Source organism: Procambarus clarkii, chromosome 88 (genome assembly GCF_040958095.1).
Source record: "Procambarus clarkii isolate CNS0578487 chromosome 88, FALCON_Pclarkii_2.0, whole genome shotgun sequence".
Lineage (NCBI taxonomy): Eukaryota > Metazoa > Arthropoda > Malacostraca > Decapoda > Cambaridae > Procambarus > Procambarus clarkii.
This window is the reverse complement of record NC_091237.1, coordinates 17317068-17335080: the sequence shown is the minus strand read 5'-3', so window position 1 is coordinate 17335080 and position 18013 is coordinate 17317068. Positions and strand designations below refer to the sequence as shown.

At 36.0% G+C, this 18013-nt stretch overlaps 1 protein-coding gene across 7 annotated transcripts in view; it reads left to right on the top strand.

Moving 5' to 3' along the window:
* Positions 1-16152, top strand: part of LOC123745820 (mitogen-activated protein kinase kinase kinase 7-interacting protein 3 homolog) — a 158363-nt gene extending 142211 nt beyond the window's left edge. For 4 of the 7 annotated variants that reach the window (XM_069317611.1, XM_069317612.1, XM_069317608.1 and 1 more), the window contains 2 exons: positions 11386-11456; positions 14821-16152. In XM_069317611.1, the coding sequence (XP_069173712.1) occupies positions 11386-11420 (35 nt within the window). In that variant the 3' untranslated portion in view covers positions 11421-11456; positions 14821-16152. Of the gene's footprint in view, positions 1-6351; positions 6406-11385; positions 11457-14820 lie in introns of all 7 variants that reach the window. The other 3 variants (XM_069317609.1, XM_045726845.2, XM_045726841.2) reach the window with 2 other exon arrangements.
* The last annotated feature ends 1861 nt before the right edge of the window (positions 16153-18013 follow it).

Here is an 18013-nt window from a genome sequence, read left to right as displayed (position 1 = left end):
TACGATTCCTGTACACAGGGATGCCTGAAAGATCAGGTGAAGTGGAATGCTGAGCTCAGATGCACATTCTCTCAGAACCCATGGTGAAACGCCATCTGGGCCAGCTGCTTTGTTCTTACCGAGCTCCTTGAGCATTTTTTCCACTTCGTCTCTAGACACCTCTATGTGTTCTATGTTGTTCTCTGGAATTCTTATTGTATCTGGTTCCCTAAAGATTTCATTTTGTACAAACACACTTTGGAACTTTTCGTTTAGTGTTTCACACATTTCCTTTTCATCTTCCGTGAATCTATTTCCCATTTTCAACCTCTGAATATTATCCTTTACCTGCAATTTGTTGTTTATGAATTTATAGAATAGACCTGGTTCTGTTTTACATTTGTCCGCAATCCCTTTTTCAAAATTTCTTTCTGCCTCTCTCCTCACTGCCGTGTAGTTGTTTCTCGCATCTTTGTATCGCTGGTATGTTTGGGGGTTCGGCCTCTTCCTGTATTGATTCCATTTTTGTGTCTTTCGGTCTCTAGCCCTCTCGCAATTTCTATTGAACCAATCCTGTTTCCTAGTTCTGCATCTCTGTTTTGGTATAATTTTTTTTGTGCCTTTATCATATATTTCACAAAACTTGCCATACATCTCATTCACTTCCTTGCCTAGCATCAAGTCTGTCCAATTATACTCACTAAAAAAATTTCTAAGGTCACCATAATGTCCTCTCCTGAAGTCTGGTTTTTCAACTGCTTCAACCTCCTTATTTTCTTCCAGCTTATAACGCATTGCATACTTTATTCCCAAAAAGACATGGTCACTTTTACCCAAGGGAGGAAGGTACTGAATGTCAAATATCTCTTCCTCCTTCCTGGTAAATATCAAATCTAGCATGGAGGGAACGTCCCCTTCCCTCATCCTCGTAGCTTGTTTAACATGTTGATACAAGAATGTTTCCAGGATGAGGTCTACAAATTTACAGGTCCAAAAATCTTCTGTTTTAGCTTCATATGCTTCCCAGTCTATGGATTTCAAGTTGAAGTCACCGACTATCAACAGTCGTGATCTATCGTTATCCGCTCCCGCTATAATTTCTCTCATTATTGTTATAAGACCTTCACGTTTGCTATCTAGCTCCTCCTTTGACCATGTGCTGCTTGGCGGTGGACTATATGCATTTATCATCATTAGTTTATCATCCTCATAGCAGATCTCTAGTGCTATTATGTCAACTTCTTGTGGATTGGCAATCATTATTTCCTTCACCTTTAGGTGTTCTTTTACCAGCACAGCAACGCCACCGCCTTTCCTAATTTTTCTGTCCCGTCTCCAAATTGAGTAGCCCCTTGGGAATATGACCTCATTTAAAATTACATCTTCAAGTTTTGTCTCCGTGAGTGCAACAATGTCTGGTGTCTGCAGCTGTATTACATCACTTAACTCCAGTATCTTCGATCTCACTCCATCTATGTTGGTGTATGCAATCTTCAGGAACTTGTTCCCCCTCTCCTTATTCTTCACTCCCCCTCTCTCTATTGATTTTGTTGGTTTGCCTTTATGTACCACTTTACTGGTTTGCCTACCCCTATCACTTTGTAGAAAAAAGAATTTATTTCTTCTTCATTCCTGCTCTCATTTAAATGTTTTGCCTCGGCGAGGTTCAGTTTCAGCTTCTCTCTGTCTTCTTTTGAAAGATCTCGTCTTAACGACCACCCTTTCCCATCCTCATCCCTTTGCAATTTTCTAGCATTCCTTAGTACTTCTTCCATCTGTTTGGCACCGTTTAGGGTGATCCTCAAAGGTCGATCTTTCCCTTTTACGTACCTGCCTATTCTCCTGTAGTCGCACACATTCTCTCTGTTTGTAAGACCTTCCACGAGGCCAACAATTTTATCTACTACTTTAGCTTCTTCTACAGCTCTTTCTGACCTAGATGTTATCGCCTTTTCTTTGCAGCCAAAAATGATCAGGGACTTACTCCGATCAACTGTGTTTTGCACCAACTTCGGGTTAGATGCCAATTCTTTCCTCACTTCTAGCCTAATGTTTGTTTTATCTTGGTTGCTGCAGTGTTTGACTTCCTTTACTGCTTCTTCTATTTTTTCCTTCTCCTTGGCCACTTGTGCATAAGTGAGTTGCATATCTTTCTTGCACTGTTCTATTCCCTGTGTAACTTCCTCCATCTGTGCTGACAAAAGCTGTTTCTCCTGTTGAATTTCCTTGCCTAACCTATTGTAGTCATTTATGTTTAAATTTACTTTAACTTCTTCCAAAGCTATTTTTAAGAGTTTATTTTCTTCTTCCATGGCTTTGCAATTTGTTTCCAATTGATTCTTATCCTTGCGCAAGTCTTTCACTAAACCCTCAAGACATAAAACTTTGCTATTCAAATGGTCATTACTTTCTTTCAATTTACTAATTATTTCTACATGAGAGTTCACTATAGTATCTAAATTTACCAACTTGTTATGTAGACTACTAATATCAATGCTTTCTTCATTGAATCCCTCAAAATCAAGCTCTGTTTTGTTTTTCCCCTTGCCAGTGGCCATCTTGAATGTTCTTCTCTGCACTGTAAACACTAGGGCAACTTTTTCTCATCCGATTTTTCACTTCCCTTAGCACTTTCCTGTTATCTCACCTATTTTTCAAGAGCACTATACCTTTATGTTCTCTGGGACACCACTCACTACCATCAACCTGTACTACAATACTTAGGATTGTTGAAATATGCTGGAGCTCCTCTGCTGCAAGTGTTGACCCTAGGGGTGTCACCTTTGTCACCTTTTCTTTTTTTTGTGAAGTCTCTTTGTTGTTAGTGGGTCTTGTTTAGTGCTAACAAAGTGTCTTTACTGTGATGGGAGTTTAGACTAATCAATTCTTTCTTATCCTGTGTCAAGCTATTCAGAGCTTTATTGCGTTTCTACCCGGCTTTGAGTGTAGTATCAAGTTTTTCAACCCTAACATACGTCTCTGCTGCCTCAGGCATTTGTAGTGTTGAGTATTGAATACATTTCTCCCTTTGGGTGAGACTATTGTTAAGTAGGAATGATAATCCTATTAGAGCCTTTTTCCTGTGCTGCAACTTGGCTGGAGACTAGGGCAATTAAGTATAGGTACTGGCAGTTCCCAATATTGGCACGAGTTCGTGGCAGCTTCTGCCTTTCTTTAAAGAGCATGTTGAATTATTAGATGCTCAAAATTTGTGTTTCATCCTGAAGTTTGTAAGGGTGTTGCATGCTCTTCAGCATCACCAAATGGCCTTTCTACTGTGGGTGGATTTGTGGTTGGTGGTTAAACCTGTTAGGTCCATCTACAATGAGGCTGCGTTTGGAGATGGTGGACATGTCCTGGATTTTCCATGGGAAAGAGTCATTTTAATCTTCCTGGGTGAACTGGGGAGCTTCATTCTCAGGGGCCTCAGCTGTTGCCCATGATTTTAGCAGGAGTCATTGGCTGGCACTTCTGCTTTTCTAGATGTGGAAAGTGTTCGATCGGTGGCTCTGTCCGAGGAGCCATCGTGGTCTCCCTTTGACCCTTTTTTGGGTCTTGGTTTTCCGACTTTAGGCTTTGCTGTGGGGAGTCTCGCCAGGTTTTTGGACATTATATGCATATACACCTGCAGGGAATTTAATTGCAAACACAATGATACCAAAACGAACAACGTAGCACGAGAATTAAGGTGAGAAAACTGAAACGAGTTTTCACATTTAGGCGTCGCCGCACGCTCGCCTGCACCATCCGCCCCATGGCATCAAAGTCTGCGGCACTCACGCGCCGCGCGCAATATTGTTAATTTGACAACTACCATGTTTCAAGTTTTAGGCCTTCATCTGTTTCAGGGGATTGGTGATCAATGTTAATCTGACTTTTCCAAACACAACAGATCTGCATGTTTGGATTTTGTAGGGCACTTGTACTCTGACCTGTATGGGATGCAGGCTCTATATTTTCTCCTTTTTATCTCGTGTCCAATATGCTTGGGGCCTTCTTTTTATAATTACTAACTTACTCTTGTACAGTATGAGGTGGTGCCATTCCTCCAGCACTTTGTGATACTTTGTTATGTTTCTTCAGTGGATTCTCCAGCATAAATGTTGTTTTTCTTGTCTTCATAGACTGTTGTTTGATGTTGGATACCATTACCTCTTATCAGTCAACTCTGTTGGAACCTCTTGTTGGAGCTTGGCTGGAAGTGTCCTGTTTTTAATTTTTTGTCTGGTCTCTGCCTTTTTTTTTATGTTCATCATCCCCTTGCTCCTTGAAGGTGTCTTTGTGTTGTTAGATGCAGTTTTGGACTTATCGTCTGCTCAGTTTTGGGTCATTTCTTGATTGAAGGATGTCACACTGAAGTCCCTCTATCTGTTGACTGGCTTCATGATCTTCTTGGCATTTGGGGTATTTATTTTTGGTCCTGTGACAGATATATAGCTGCAGCCTCAATTGTCATTCATGGACAAGAATAATCTTCATTTTGTGATGGGTTACAATGCTATTCAGGCTTGGTTTTTTAACCTGCAGTTTTCCCCTTTTCCTGTGGTAGTATTGGTGACTTAGCACCGATTCCTTCAGGTTTCTGTTAAGGATGAGTTTTTGCCAATCCTAGTTTCTTGGTTCCTTATGCTAAGACTTGCATCTCTCTCAGATATTACATCAAGTAGTCAAGCTTAACCTGCATAAGGCTTATCCACACATATCCTTCATCTGAGGACTTCATCTCTTAGAGATATCATGCAACACACTTGCATGATATGGTTGGAAATCCAATCTTTGGAATTTTGGCACTCGAGCTAGAATTTCCTAGCCAGTCCTCATTTTTGCTGTGTAGTCCTTGGCTGTCTGTAAATGATCTGACTGATGTTCATCACATGTGATCTTCTGAGGTTAAGCTCAGTTCCTCTCTCTGTGACCCTTCTTCCTTCAGTCTGTTGCTTGGATAGGTGTTTGCTGTTTTAATATTCATTTGTCTTCATTGTGGGTCTATTCATTTCAGTAGTTAAGTGATATTTGTTTTTCTAAAGGATTCTGCATTTTTGTTAGTAGGAGATGAGAGTTTTATTTTTCTGTTTTGTATGATAGTGAGCTTGTCTCTTGGTTTTTTTTAGAGAATTTTGTACTGTCTTCCTTCCTCAGTGCAGGACCATCTGCAAAGATAGTGTTCACAGTCAGGGAGCAGGCCAACCGAGCCCAGTTTACGTTATGGTCTGGATAGACCATATGGATGTAGAGCTCGGGAAGCAACCAAGAAACTGCTCAGAAAGTAGCATTTCAATACTCTCGGTGCTCTATTTTTTGTGCCTTGTATATGTGTGAAAATAGTAGAAACGTGTTGAAATGTGTTTATTGATATTTTCTTCAAATTAACCAAATTGCCTGTTAAAACTAAATTTAATGCAAAGTGATAAGCTGTTTGTAATTTAGCAATTAATAATACTTAACTAATAGATTTATTGTTTATATTTGTATTGTATCCATCAAATGATTGATCCTTAAAGCTAATGCAGAGGAATATAAAGGTAAGCTTTTTATTACATTGATTAGAGTAAATACTACTATTTTCTTTACTGTCTCTCAGTATGTAGCACTTTCTGCCTCTATATCTCTATATTTTTATATCATTATATCTGTATATCTATCTTTACCAGCCTGTACCAACACTTAATGTGGGAGCTACTGAGGTCCTATACGCATAGGGCATTCCAATTATATTCAATGCTTGATTATTTAGTTGTCTTTATCTGTGTGCATTATCTATCCCTTGATTACTCTCAACTACATTTTCCTTTCTATACCCTCCCAATATCCTCCATTCAGGTTATAAGGGAGATACAATGAGGATGATTTTAAGTATTTTGTAACTGTACATAACTGTTAATCATTTCTTTGTCTAGTGATGGATCAGTGAAGCTGGCTATAGAAATGTTTGGAAATTCTAACTTCATATGAGAAGGCTTATAGTATATGGAAATCATATGTTTTATAATATTATTAGGATTGCGTGAAGTCACTTACATGTGTTTTCTAAGCAAGCTCACCAAGCTAAATACAGTACATTCTTATAAACAAATAACCAGTTCATGATGTAAAAATTGAATTCTAGTTCACTGTTATATTCATACAGTATCTTCATAACAAATCGGTTTTCTTCTCTTCAGTATTCTACTGTATAATATTTAACATAACATTTAAAATGAAATTTTGAATAACCGATATAATATTTTGTGATTTATAGAATACATTTACTGAAGTGAATATTCTGACTGTATTACTAAGACAGAATATTTTATTTATACTGAGCACAAAATAATTTCTGTTTGTGTTTGCTTTCATCTCTGAAGATTGTATTTTTTTACTCTCATTTCTCAGGAGAAATGCAAGATATTCATATCCAAGTTAGGCACCAAAACTTCCACTCTCCACGTAAGCGTGAGCTGCATGCCTGGGGTGACGCCATGCACCTTTCTTCTCTCCCACCACACTGCCAATATTCTCTTGTGTCTTCTTCATACAAGTCTCTAGTCACCTGTTAGCCTGTAGGGATTCATGGCTAGTTAACTAATGCGGGAAGGGAAGTGGATTATATGGAAACACACTTATATTAGCACTTACTCTATATACATAATCTTATTGATAAACTTCATAGATATTTCATAAGAATATGTAAGGGACTTATGCATCAAGACTTGCACTGAAGAGTTATCTCCCTCAATAATTAAACCGTCTTTATAGGGTAGTATTTTAAATGAACAAAAGTGTACCAATTACAAGCTGTTGAATCTTCCAATACTGTACATGCCTGTATCATATGCACACATGTACTATATATAGTGTGAGATGAAACTATATCTTGTATAGTCTCAATACGTTTCACGCATAATTCAGTTACAAAATTGCAATATAATAAAAATTATGAATTGCTTTGTATAAATAATGTATCTTAAAAACTAAAGGGTTATAAAATAAATACAGATAATTTAATGAGGAAGATAAGAAGAAGGAATAGGTAAGAACTTAATAAATATTTGGGGCTCATCAAAAAGACACAAAGAACACGAGACAGTACATCCCTACATACAAAAATTGAATTCGTTCATGGTATACATATCCTCGGTTCATTTACTAACCCATGAAATACTAGAGTGTTGAGATTTAAAGTTACTATACAAAGGTCATGAAATATTTGTATGTGCAGATTTATAGCTAATACTGTACTGTATATCAAAGTTAATTAAGTTATTAATTTAAATAACATATAAGCACGGCCATTTTATTGAATTAATGTAGAATTGAACATGGGTATATATATATGTGCAACGGTAGTCCCAAGTAGGTATCAACTGGACCAATCTATCAATACATGTTACAGATTACAAATAAATACTCTAGAAATTTGATTGTGGAGTGGCTTCATTTATGATTGATACTATTATCTAGCCTGGATGACAAGTCTCTGAAGAAACACCTAGGAATTAAACGAAGTGTGACAAGGTGGCTGTATCTTCCCAGAACCTTGCCGTAGTAAACCATTCCTCGTCGATACATTTACCTGCCTATATCTCGGTATTTTAATCAAATGATATGTTTGTAGGCAGTATTATGTACGTTATCAATACTTGGATCAATCCTGTCATCATTACACATATTATATGTGCATCAATTGTAGAATAATTTCTGAAGCATTTGGTAGCATACTGAAAATGGGTACATCTGAACTAATTTGAAATGGTGTCCTATTTGTTCAAGATTTGATCAATTTCAGGAAACATTAGCAATAATATATCACCACCAAGAGTAATTAGGTATTCCCTAAATACATATCTCATAGATTTCAATTGAAGCAAAAGTTATACACTACTGGCTGCATCCTTTCTGACACTTGCCTCTTAACTAAGTCTTAAGGCAGATATGGGATCAATCATGATTGAAGAAATTTATGCGAGGTTTGTTGTATGTGATATAGAAGGGCCTTTGTCTGTGGTATATTGCTCTTGTATATAAGAATTGTGTACTATATTAATAGGCCAAATAAGTATTTTTGCGTTTTATATGCATGTTTTGTGTATCGCAATGATTAGCATTGCCCAAAAGTTTTTAGGGAAGTTTATTAATATTGGCTTAAGCCTAATACTCTATATGTATTAACACTAGTACCTCCACAATATGAGTAGTAGTACCCCTCTGTATGAATATTAGTACCTTGCTCAATGTTAGTACTAGTACCCTTTCTATTTGAGCACTAGTGCGCTCTCAATCAGAGCAGTAGTGCTTTGATTTATTAGTACAGTACCCCCATGTGTAGGGGCACTGCTATCCATTTTCATTAGTACTAGTATCCCCCTTCAATATGTATATAAGTGTGAGGTGTCTATATCAGTATTAATACTCTGCCTTGGAGTGTGTGTTCTTCCTTCTTGTCAACACTAGTGTTCCTTCTGTAGGAGTACTAGTATGAGGCCTCCAATGGCACAGTTTACCCCCCTTATTTTAGAATACTTACCCCTTCTATATGCGTACTCTTACCTCCCACCTATAATAGCACTATTACCTCTTATAAAGGAGCATTAGTAACTGTTCTATATATGCATTAGTACATTTTCTATTATAACTGGTATCCTCGACATATGAGCACTTATGGCCTCTATATAAACACCAGGATCCCTCTGTATGAACACTAGTACCCCCCCTCTATATAAGCATTAGTACCCCTATATAATGACCAGTACCCTCTATATGAACACCAGTACAGTGGAACCTCGAGTCATGAGCGACTCCAGTTACGAGCATTTTGAGTAATGAGCGAGCCACTCACAGAAAATTTGTCTCGATTAACGAGCAAACTACATGGTGCTTCCTAGCGTCCCTGCTGGTTCTCGGACGCCTCCGACAACAGTGTTGTTGTTTCGCAAGACGAGTGTTGCACATGACAAGCTTCCCCCTTCCCCCTACCACCCTCATTCTCTTGTTTGATGCTCCACCACCTCATCCTGTATCTCTTGAGACTGGAATTCTTTTCAAATAAGTGACTCCCATATATATTATATTAACTGTGCTCCTATATGGAGGTTTATGCTTTAACTGCAACTCTATAGTGTGAGTTTGTTAGTTGCATGTGTGTCTCCTGGTGATTTGACATTGGTTGAAGGTTTTACCCTGAGGCTGCTAGTCCTTACTAGCAGCCTCAGAGATTTTAGATGGGATATAAAGTATGCAAAGTATAAGTAGGGTAGCTAAGCAGACGACGGGAATTCGTCTGCTTAGACTAGAATTCTTTTAAAATAAGAATTAAAAAGAATTCCAGTCTTGATTATCATGCTAAAATTTGCTCCGTGAAAACAGTGGTGTTTAGAACAAATCCACAAGGGCCGTGACAAGGGTTCGAACCTACGTCCGAGAGGATCCCAGACGCTGTCTTAATGCATTCATTTGATGCATCATGCTATTGTGATTTCTGTGTGCAGTGGTGTTTAGATTTCTATATGCAAGGGGTTGAGTGATAATATATTTTTTCTTGTGTAGCTTGATGTGACTATATAGATAAAGTGGATGTAGCCGAGTGTAGAAAAAGTATTAGACGGAAATTCACTGTGATAACCATTCAGCAAGAGAATAATTAGTTTTTATGTTAAGATATGTTATTGATTTAATTTGTAATAATAATTTAATTTACAAAGGTGTTTTGGCTTGCTCACACTATTATACTAAATTGATAAATAAGTTGCATTTTTTATGTGAAGAGGTAATTTCCTGACGAGGACAAGAAGCTGGCGGCTTGTCGAAGGCACCCCTCCCCCTTCCATTTGCCCTGAATGTTACATTAGTTATGTCAGGCATATAAAATTCAAGGGAATCAGATATAAAAGTTATAGGTGTAAGGAATATTCTGATTTTCGTAGATTTTAGTCGCTGAACATTTTATTAATTTATGCCTAAATATTTATTTTCAAGCTCCGTGTTTGTCTATTAACAGGTGATACCTAAGTGGGCTGCAGTGGAGGCTTTTTTTGTTTATTTTTTATTGTAACTTGTGTTGTTGTTGTTGAGTTACATTTTATTATCTTCAGTCAGCTAGTTTTATTTGTAAGCTGCACAGTTTCTTTTTTTTTTCTGAGCAAATACAAAGTGTTTCTGAGCAAAACAAAGTTTGTGCACTATTAATTTGCACTGTATGTATGTTTTATATATATATATATATATATATATATATATATATATATATATATATATATATATATATATATATATATATATATTTATATATATATATATATATATATATATATATATATATATATATATATATATATATATACATACATACATACATACATACATACATACATACATACATACATACATACACATACATACATACATACATACATACATACATATACATACATATACATACATACACACACACACACACACACAGTATGTATGTATATATATATATATATACAGTATAAACATAGGCCTACATCAAAAATGTTTGTATTCAACATTTTTAAATTTCCAGGATCTAGCCAACCCATCCTCCTGTTTTGGTAGTCTCGACGACGTTTTGGTCCGTCCTGGACCATTCTCAAGTCAATTGTCGACTTGACAATCGACTTGACTTGAAAATAACCAACGAAAAGTTGGTTATTTTACTTATTTTTCTACACATTGGTAGTCTCTATTGTGACGATCATCAATAGTCACGAATTCGTACGTACTTAGCTTTTAGTTAGTAGTATACTAACTAGTAAGGAATTCTTAAAAAAAAATAAGCTAAAAAACAAACTTACATATTCCTAGGCCTAGTATAGTACACATATGTACTATATTAGGCCTCAGATATCGTGTATTAGGCTTAGGAAGGTTAGGTTAAATTAGTTTTAGTTTGTCTTTGCAACACAAGTAAAAATAGTTTTCTGGTTTGTCCAACTCAATAGTGCCGATTTCTACTTTCTAATTTCATTGTTCATCGGTGTATATATACCATGGTCCTCATCGTTATTATAAGTACAGTACTACCAAAATAGAAGGATAGGCTGATCCAGCATAAAGTAGACTCGCTAAAAATACATATACTGGTGATGACACACTTGCATGTAGACAATTCCAGCTGGTGTGTGTGCGCATGTACACAGATGCCTGCACCATGATGCATAATGTCATGATTTGACTGTCTAGGTTACTGGTAAAAGATTTATTTATTGGGTATGCATGTACAGTAGTTGGTCTTTCTTTAGAGTTATGAAAATGATAAGATTTTCCTAGTAGGAATTTTTGGTCACTTTAACATCAGTCTGATGTCATCCACTGACGACCATTAACATTAAAGCGACTAAAAAGTCCCGCTGGGTTGATCCTTATGTACAGTGCTTGCTAACCACTTCTGCTCTTTTGACTTTCTAGGGTCACAAGAATATCCGGGCTGGGCAATGGTGTAAGCTTCTCGTTCCTTGCTTCATGTCTCTGGCTCAAAGGTACACTTGCAAATATATTACCCCATTTATTAATGTTGGTATTAATATACAGTAAACTTATTTCCTATTAACCAGTCATATGAATAACAGTAAATTATAGACTATTTTTATAGTTAATTTATATACATTGGAGTACCTTTAAACCAAACTGGTTGGAGGCCAAGGAATATGTGAATTAACAAATTTGTAGCTCTTTAGATAAAGAATGAGTCAGATTCGAAAGCTTCAAATTTGTAACTTTGCCTTACAGTACCCTAATAGGCCCAACCTCAACAGGCATGTACTGTGTATAAATGCTAAATACTGTATGACTTTACACAGTCGGTGAGTTGGCTTCTGTACCTTAGGCAGCTTGACTTGTTTGAAAAGTTATATGACTTAAGGAGTGCTTCATTCACTTCCAACCCATACTATAAATATACCTAAATCACCATCATTATCAACACAGTTCCCCACTTTCACAGGGTGGAGAAGCAATCAGTCCAGAAAAAATACCGGCTATAGAAAACAAATATGCATTAATCAATTTATATCGTCCACACTACATAGCATCACCAATAAACAAACATTACCATAAACCAGCAAAACATCCACAGTAGTATCCCACCATTTTGTGAGACTAAAATACTCCTAATGTATTTTCATATACATTACAAACATTCTCTCTTTACAAAACTTTTGTCATACAGCCATGTCCTTTACCATACCCCATGTGCTGTTCACACTCAATCCCTACTTCCTCAAATACTCATCATGTCTCCTTATCTTTATGAGCCTCCTCTCCTCCTCCTACCCTTAAATTTGTTGAAATTTGCACACACTTCTCTAGTCTTTCATCAACGGACCATTCATTCAATAGGCCTAAACCATCTATATGTTCTGGTAAGGTTGCATTTTCCATATTTTTACACTCCACGTATTTTCAAGCAAATATAGCATCAGCTTTAAAAATGATAGGATGGATTATGAGAACCTGCAAACCCCAGGGATCCTATCATAATGCTCATACTATGCAAATCACTTGTGCTGTCCTGCTTTGAGTACTGGTCGATTCAGTACTCACTCTATGGCTTCAGAGCAGGAAAGATTGCTGAAACAGAGGGAATACAGAGAACATACACAGCACGCATAGGTAGAGTGCTGGGCACTTAATTATTGGGACCATCTCAAAGCTCTCAAAATGTTCTCTCTGGAAAGGAGATGAGGGAGGTATCATATATCATATGATATATGCATGGAAAATACTGGAAGGCTAGGTCCCAAATTTCTGGCCTTCTGGCCCAGAAAAATAACCAACTGGAGCAAACTACAGTATATGGTAGGAAGTGCAGAAAAGCGCCAGTGAAGAGTAGATGTGCCATAAGCACAATCAGAGAACATTATATGAACATCAGAGATACATGGTGGTTCATGTTCAACCAATAAGAAAGGTTGTTGAAACAAAAGTGGACTACAGTACTTCAATAGAAAATTAGTGTCTTGCAAGAATTATCGGACCAACTGGGTTGTAGTGGGTATGTGGGCCTGCAGGCCCTATTGTGTATGTTGGACAAAGCTCTCAGAAGTCAAGTCTGACCTTAGGCTGGGATTGGGGAGTAGAAGAGCTCCCAAAACCCTCTCCAGGTACAAACCAGGTACTTTACAGTATTCAATAAAAAACACTTGAGGAGCAGTGGTGAGAGATCAGGGGATTGAACGCCAACCTGCATGAAGTGAAACAGTCGCTCTACCATTGAGCCCAAGTGGTGGACAAACACTCTTTTTGTCATACATGTGGACTTAATAATAAATGGCAAGAGGGATCAAATACTGTACTAAACCATCCTGCAAGTACAGTGGACTCACGCTCAGATGCATTTGTACCAAACCCAACTTTTAAATCAATTGTTTTCCTGTAAACACTGTTTTCCAACAAATTGTAGGGGGTATTCTTGCCTCAAATGATACATGTTTGTGCATTTTTCATGCACATATTATATACAAACAGATCATTTTAAATACAGTATTCAGAAAATAAAAAGTATACACATTATTTTTTTTTAATTGACCTTTACTTTTCCCACAGTCAATGTCATGTAGATTGAGGTATTGAGCAAAATCCTATTTTAAACCATATTTAATTCTCATTTTAAACCCTACATTTGGTACACATTGACATGGAGTACCTAATTTATACAGTTTTCTCACTATCATCCCCGAACATCCCCCCATGGCCCATTTCCCCCCCCCACCCCCCAAAACCTTATTTCTCAAAGGTAGTACATTTTTACTAGGTGAGCTTCATGGGGCTCATCATAAGTGTGTTTTATTATAATCAATGTTTAATTTTTGCCTTATATAAATAACAAAAACTCATAATGTACTGTATACAATTTTTAAATGATGGAATATATGTATGTCAACAAATTTGTATTGTATGACAAAAGAGTGTGTTTGTTCATGTGAGAAGGTAAGGGAAGGGAATTATATCAGGAGAAAGCACAAAGCCATTATGATTATATAACACTTAGAAGGAGTCAGGATAAGAATTTGGGATGGAACGAGAGGGGGGGGAAGGAATGGTGCCCAACCACTTGGACGGTCGGGGATTGAACACGGACCTGCATGAAGCAAGACCGTCGCTCTACCATCCAGCCTAAGTGGTGGACAAACACTCTTTTTGTCATACGATACTCTTCCTCCATGTGAGGAGGAGGAAGAGTTATATTTTGGTGTCATAAAGAGGTCCACCACTAACAGCGATTTAGTGGTAAACAGTTATATATCATAAAATTAAATAATAGATAAATACAGTAGAATATTTAATGCAAGACTCATAAATCATACATAAATTGTTACATTTATATTTAATCTTTGTTCGTATCATCACTAGAGGCGAGAGAAATGTTGTTCAGTGGCTAACTGATCACTGTAAAGATCAGTCTATAGAAAAAATGGCTATAAGGCCAATCTAAGCCATTGCACATTATATAAAGTGAAATGCATATGAAAACAAACCTCTCATCATCCCCAACTCCATATGGGTAACATGTCATCCAGTAGATCTCCATAAGATGAATATATTATTTCAGGTATTTTGATAAAATGGGGCTGTATAAACAGGTTTCACTATGTTAGGAGCTAGACTAATTAGTTATCACTAAATCATTGAAAGAGAAATAGAAAGTGCAAACAGAAAGGGACCTATTTGAGAAATAGGCACCATAGAACATTATTTATACAAAAGCATATTGCCGTTAATATTAATGTTTTTAACACATGTTATTAGCACTTTTAAGTACAGTACAATCACTGATAGGATTAATGTGCATTTAGTTTCATTAAAAACCTGACATTTTGTTCATTTTGTCTTTTCTTTTTTCAGTGAGAGACCTTCCCTAGCACTGCACTGCACAATCAAGGGACTTTAGAAAATGTTATCATTGGGTGCATCACAGTTTGGCACAGTGCACAATTTGAAGATCGTGTAGAGCATTTTATCTTTCTGCCAATGCACAAGTATACACCAATGGTTGTGTGCACTTTTATCTCTTCCCTCTAGGTAGATTGCACCTGAAGACCATTTGTGTACTTATCAAGTTGTGCCTAGCATGTGTTGAGAGTGTAAGGATATGTGCCATCAGTGAGTTCCTTACAGGGTACTTTGCTCAATTTTCCCCTAGACGTGAGGCATTATCATGCATTGGTCATGGGTTACATCTGCAAAATACGTCATTATTGTGTTTCTTTTAATATAATGATGACAGTTTTTGCCATTTACATTTTTTTTTTTTTTAGTAGAGGTGATTATGCTGGCAGGCACCTCAATTATTTTGTTGAAATTAAATTTTGATATTTGAAAGTACTTCATGCTTCTAGGCCCTCAGAATTTAAGCTTGTCCCTGGTAAGGTTTTCAAATTGAATGTGGAAAGGATTTACTGTAATTAACATTGGTAAAGGTGGTTGATATCCTTACTTAAGCGCAGGTGTTTGCCTCAAGAGTAGAGTTATTGCTGTCTTAAAAGGAAAAATATTAAAATTAAATTACTCAAATGTGATTTAAAGAAGTGATTTGTTAAATACATATTTGCTTTTTGGAAGTACTTTCATGCAGCTGTTTAGAATTTTGTCTGCATATGAAGCAATATTTTTTTTATATGCTCCACGTCATGGTATGGTTGTGATATTTGAAGGATAATGTTATTTACATGAATTTGGACAATTAACATATATCATTGATAATATCAAGACATCTTGTATGCCTTAGGTAAATTATAGTACAGTACTGTTAACAGAGTGAATACATGCCAAGTTTCCGGTTAGCAGGCTAAACAGGGATCCCTGTTTACCTGTAACTGATTAGCATTCCATGGGCCAGAGTATTTTTAAGTTTCCTTAATTATTTTATAGTCTTTGCCTAACTACTCTCATTGTAGATACACAAGGAATATTTTTCATTGTATTCTTAAGAATTCAATCATTTCCAGTTAAAGACACTGTGGAAACCTCTGGCCCTCACAATTATTGTATAGACTAATATTTGCTAGGTGTATGAGGCTTAAATGAGTAGAGTATACTGCTGGTAAACCAAAGATTTCACTGTTGCCTCTTTGATACATGAGTTAAGCAGATTAGTGTTATGTTCGACTGATACAAGTTAACCAATTAAAGCAATAATGAATATATATACTGGTAAGTATATATACAGTACAGTGATTAATGTTTTATTTGTCACCTCAGCATATACACCACCTATATAAATATACTGTATATATATATATATATATATATATATATATATATATATATATATATATATATATATATTATATATTATATATTATATATATATATATATATATATATATATATATATATATATATATATATATATATATTATATATTATATATATATATATATATATATATATATATATATATATATATATATATATATATATATATATATATATATATATATATATATATATATATAAATAATATGCGCACAAGCTTGAATAGTCCCCAAGCATATATGCAACTGAAAACTCCACACTCCAGAAGTGACTCAAACCCAGACCACCAGGAGCACAATGCAACTGGGGTACATGGTACCTTAACTGCTTGACTATCAGTGACTGTACAAAAGACGATGGTAGCCGAGGCTAATTCCCCATCGTCCCGACTGCACTTTGATGGTAATCTTGGGCATGGTTATTTCATCAAATTACCTCAGTTTTGTGAGGCCACATGAGCAACACAATTGCGAAAAAGAATTCAAGTTTCTTGTTCCGAGTTTTCAGTATGTGTATGTATGTATGTATATGTATATATATATATATATATATATATATATATATATATATATATATATATATATATATATATATATATATATATATATATATATATATATATAAATTATAATTTTTTTGCACAGTAGTTGTACAATATCCTTTAATTTTTAATGTGAAAATTACAATTGTAAAGTGCAGTCAGCATATGTAATTTGATAAATTACTGGACACTGCTTAACCTCATGAAAATTGAGACATAATTTGTCTCATGAACAAGACCTCAATAATGCAAGCTAGCAACTTTGTATACACAGAACAGCTATTGCTGTTAAAGAGTAAATATTATTGTAATACATGTCTTTTATTGCTCATCCTTGTCATAATCTTATTAATGTACTATGTTTAATAGACTATGCTTAAGATGCACAGACTTCCTTTGTCCATGGTAGAATATTGTAGTGGTGGTTTTCTAGCCACCCCTGGCATACTAATGAGTGATGCAAGTTTTTACAGTTGATGCAATCTAGTTCCGGCATGCGTGCCAACCTGCCCGATAACTAGGAGTCTGGTTATATACTCGCATGTATAATTGCGGCCTTTCACTTAATAGTATAGTATATCATGTAAGATACATGTGCAGTAGGTTATTGACAGATTATTATGGCCTCTGCACTCTCATATGATGTAGAGTGAAGAAAACAACATTCAACATTCAAAGTCAGTGATATCCTTGAGAAAGAAAAGCTGATACAGCTTACTGTATGGCACCCCAGTTGTGCAGACCCAATAGCTATCAGAAGCATTAAGATGGATTCACTCCGTGTCTATGGGTGGATTCAGTCTAAATATGTTCCTCCTCCATGATAAACCATTATCTTTGGCACAACATAATGTACCTTTAAGAGGTTATGCTGCTGATTTAGGAATTCTATAAAGTCTGTAAAAATTCTTTGCACACCATTGCACTGGCATCTCCGCAGTCTAAGCCACCCTTTTCTCTTTACCATAAATACCAGCATATCCTTGGGCTATGCTCCTCCATGCATCAGCCGACCACAAAGTTGCTGTCATTAATTTTGACATAATTTGTTCAGAATTGGTAGTTCTCATATACAGGTACTGTATAAGGTAACATTATTATATATTAGGATTTCATGTGTAGTCAGCCTAAATTGGGTAAGGTAAGGTATTTAGGTCTAGTTGCAAATACACTATTTGTATTTATAGTATGTGGGTAAAGCATTTACAGAGGTGCAATTTGAATAAAAGATGTCAGTGA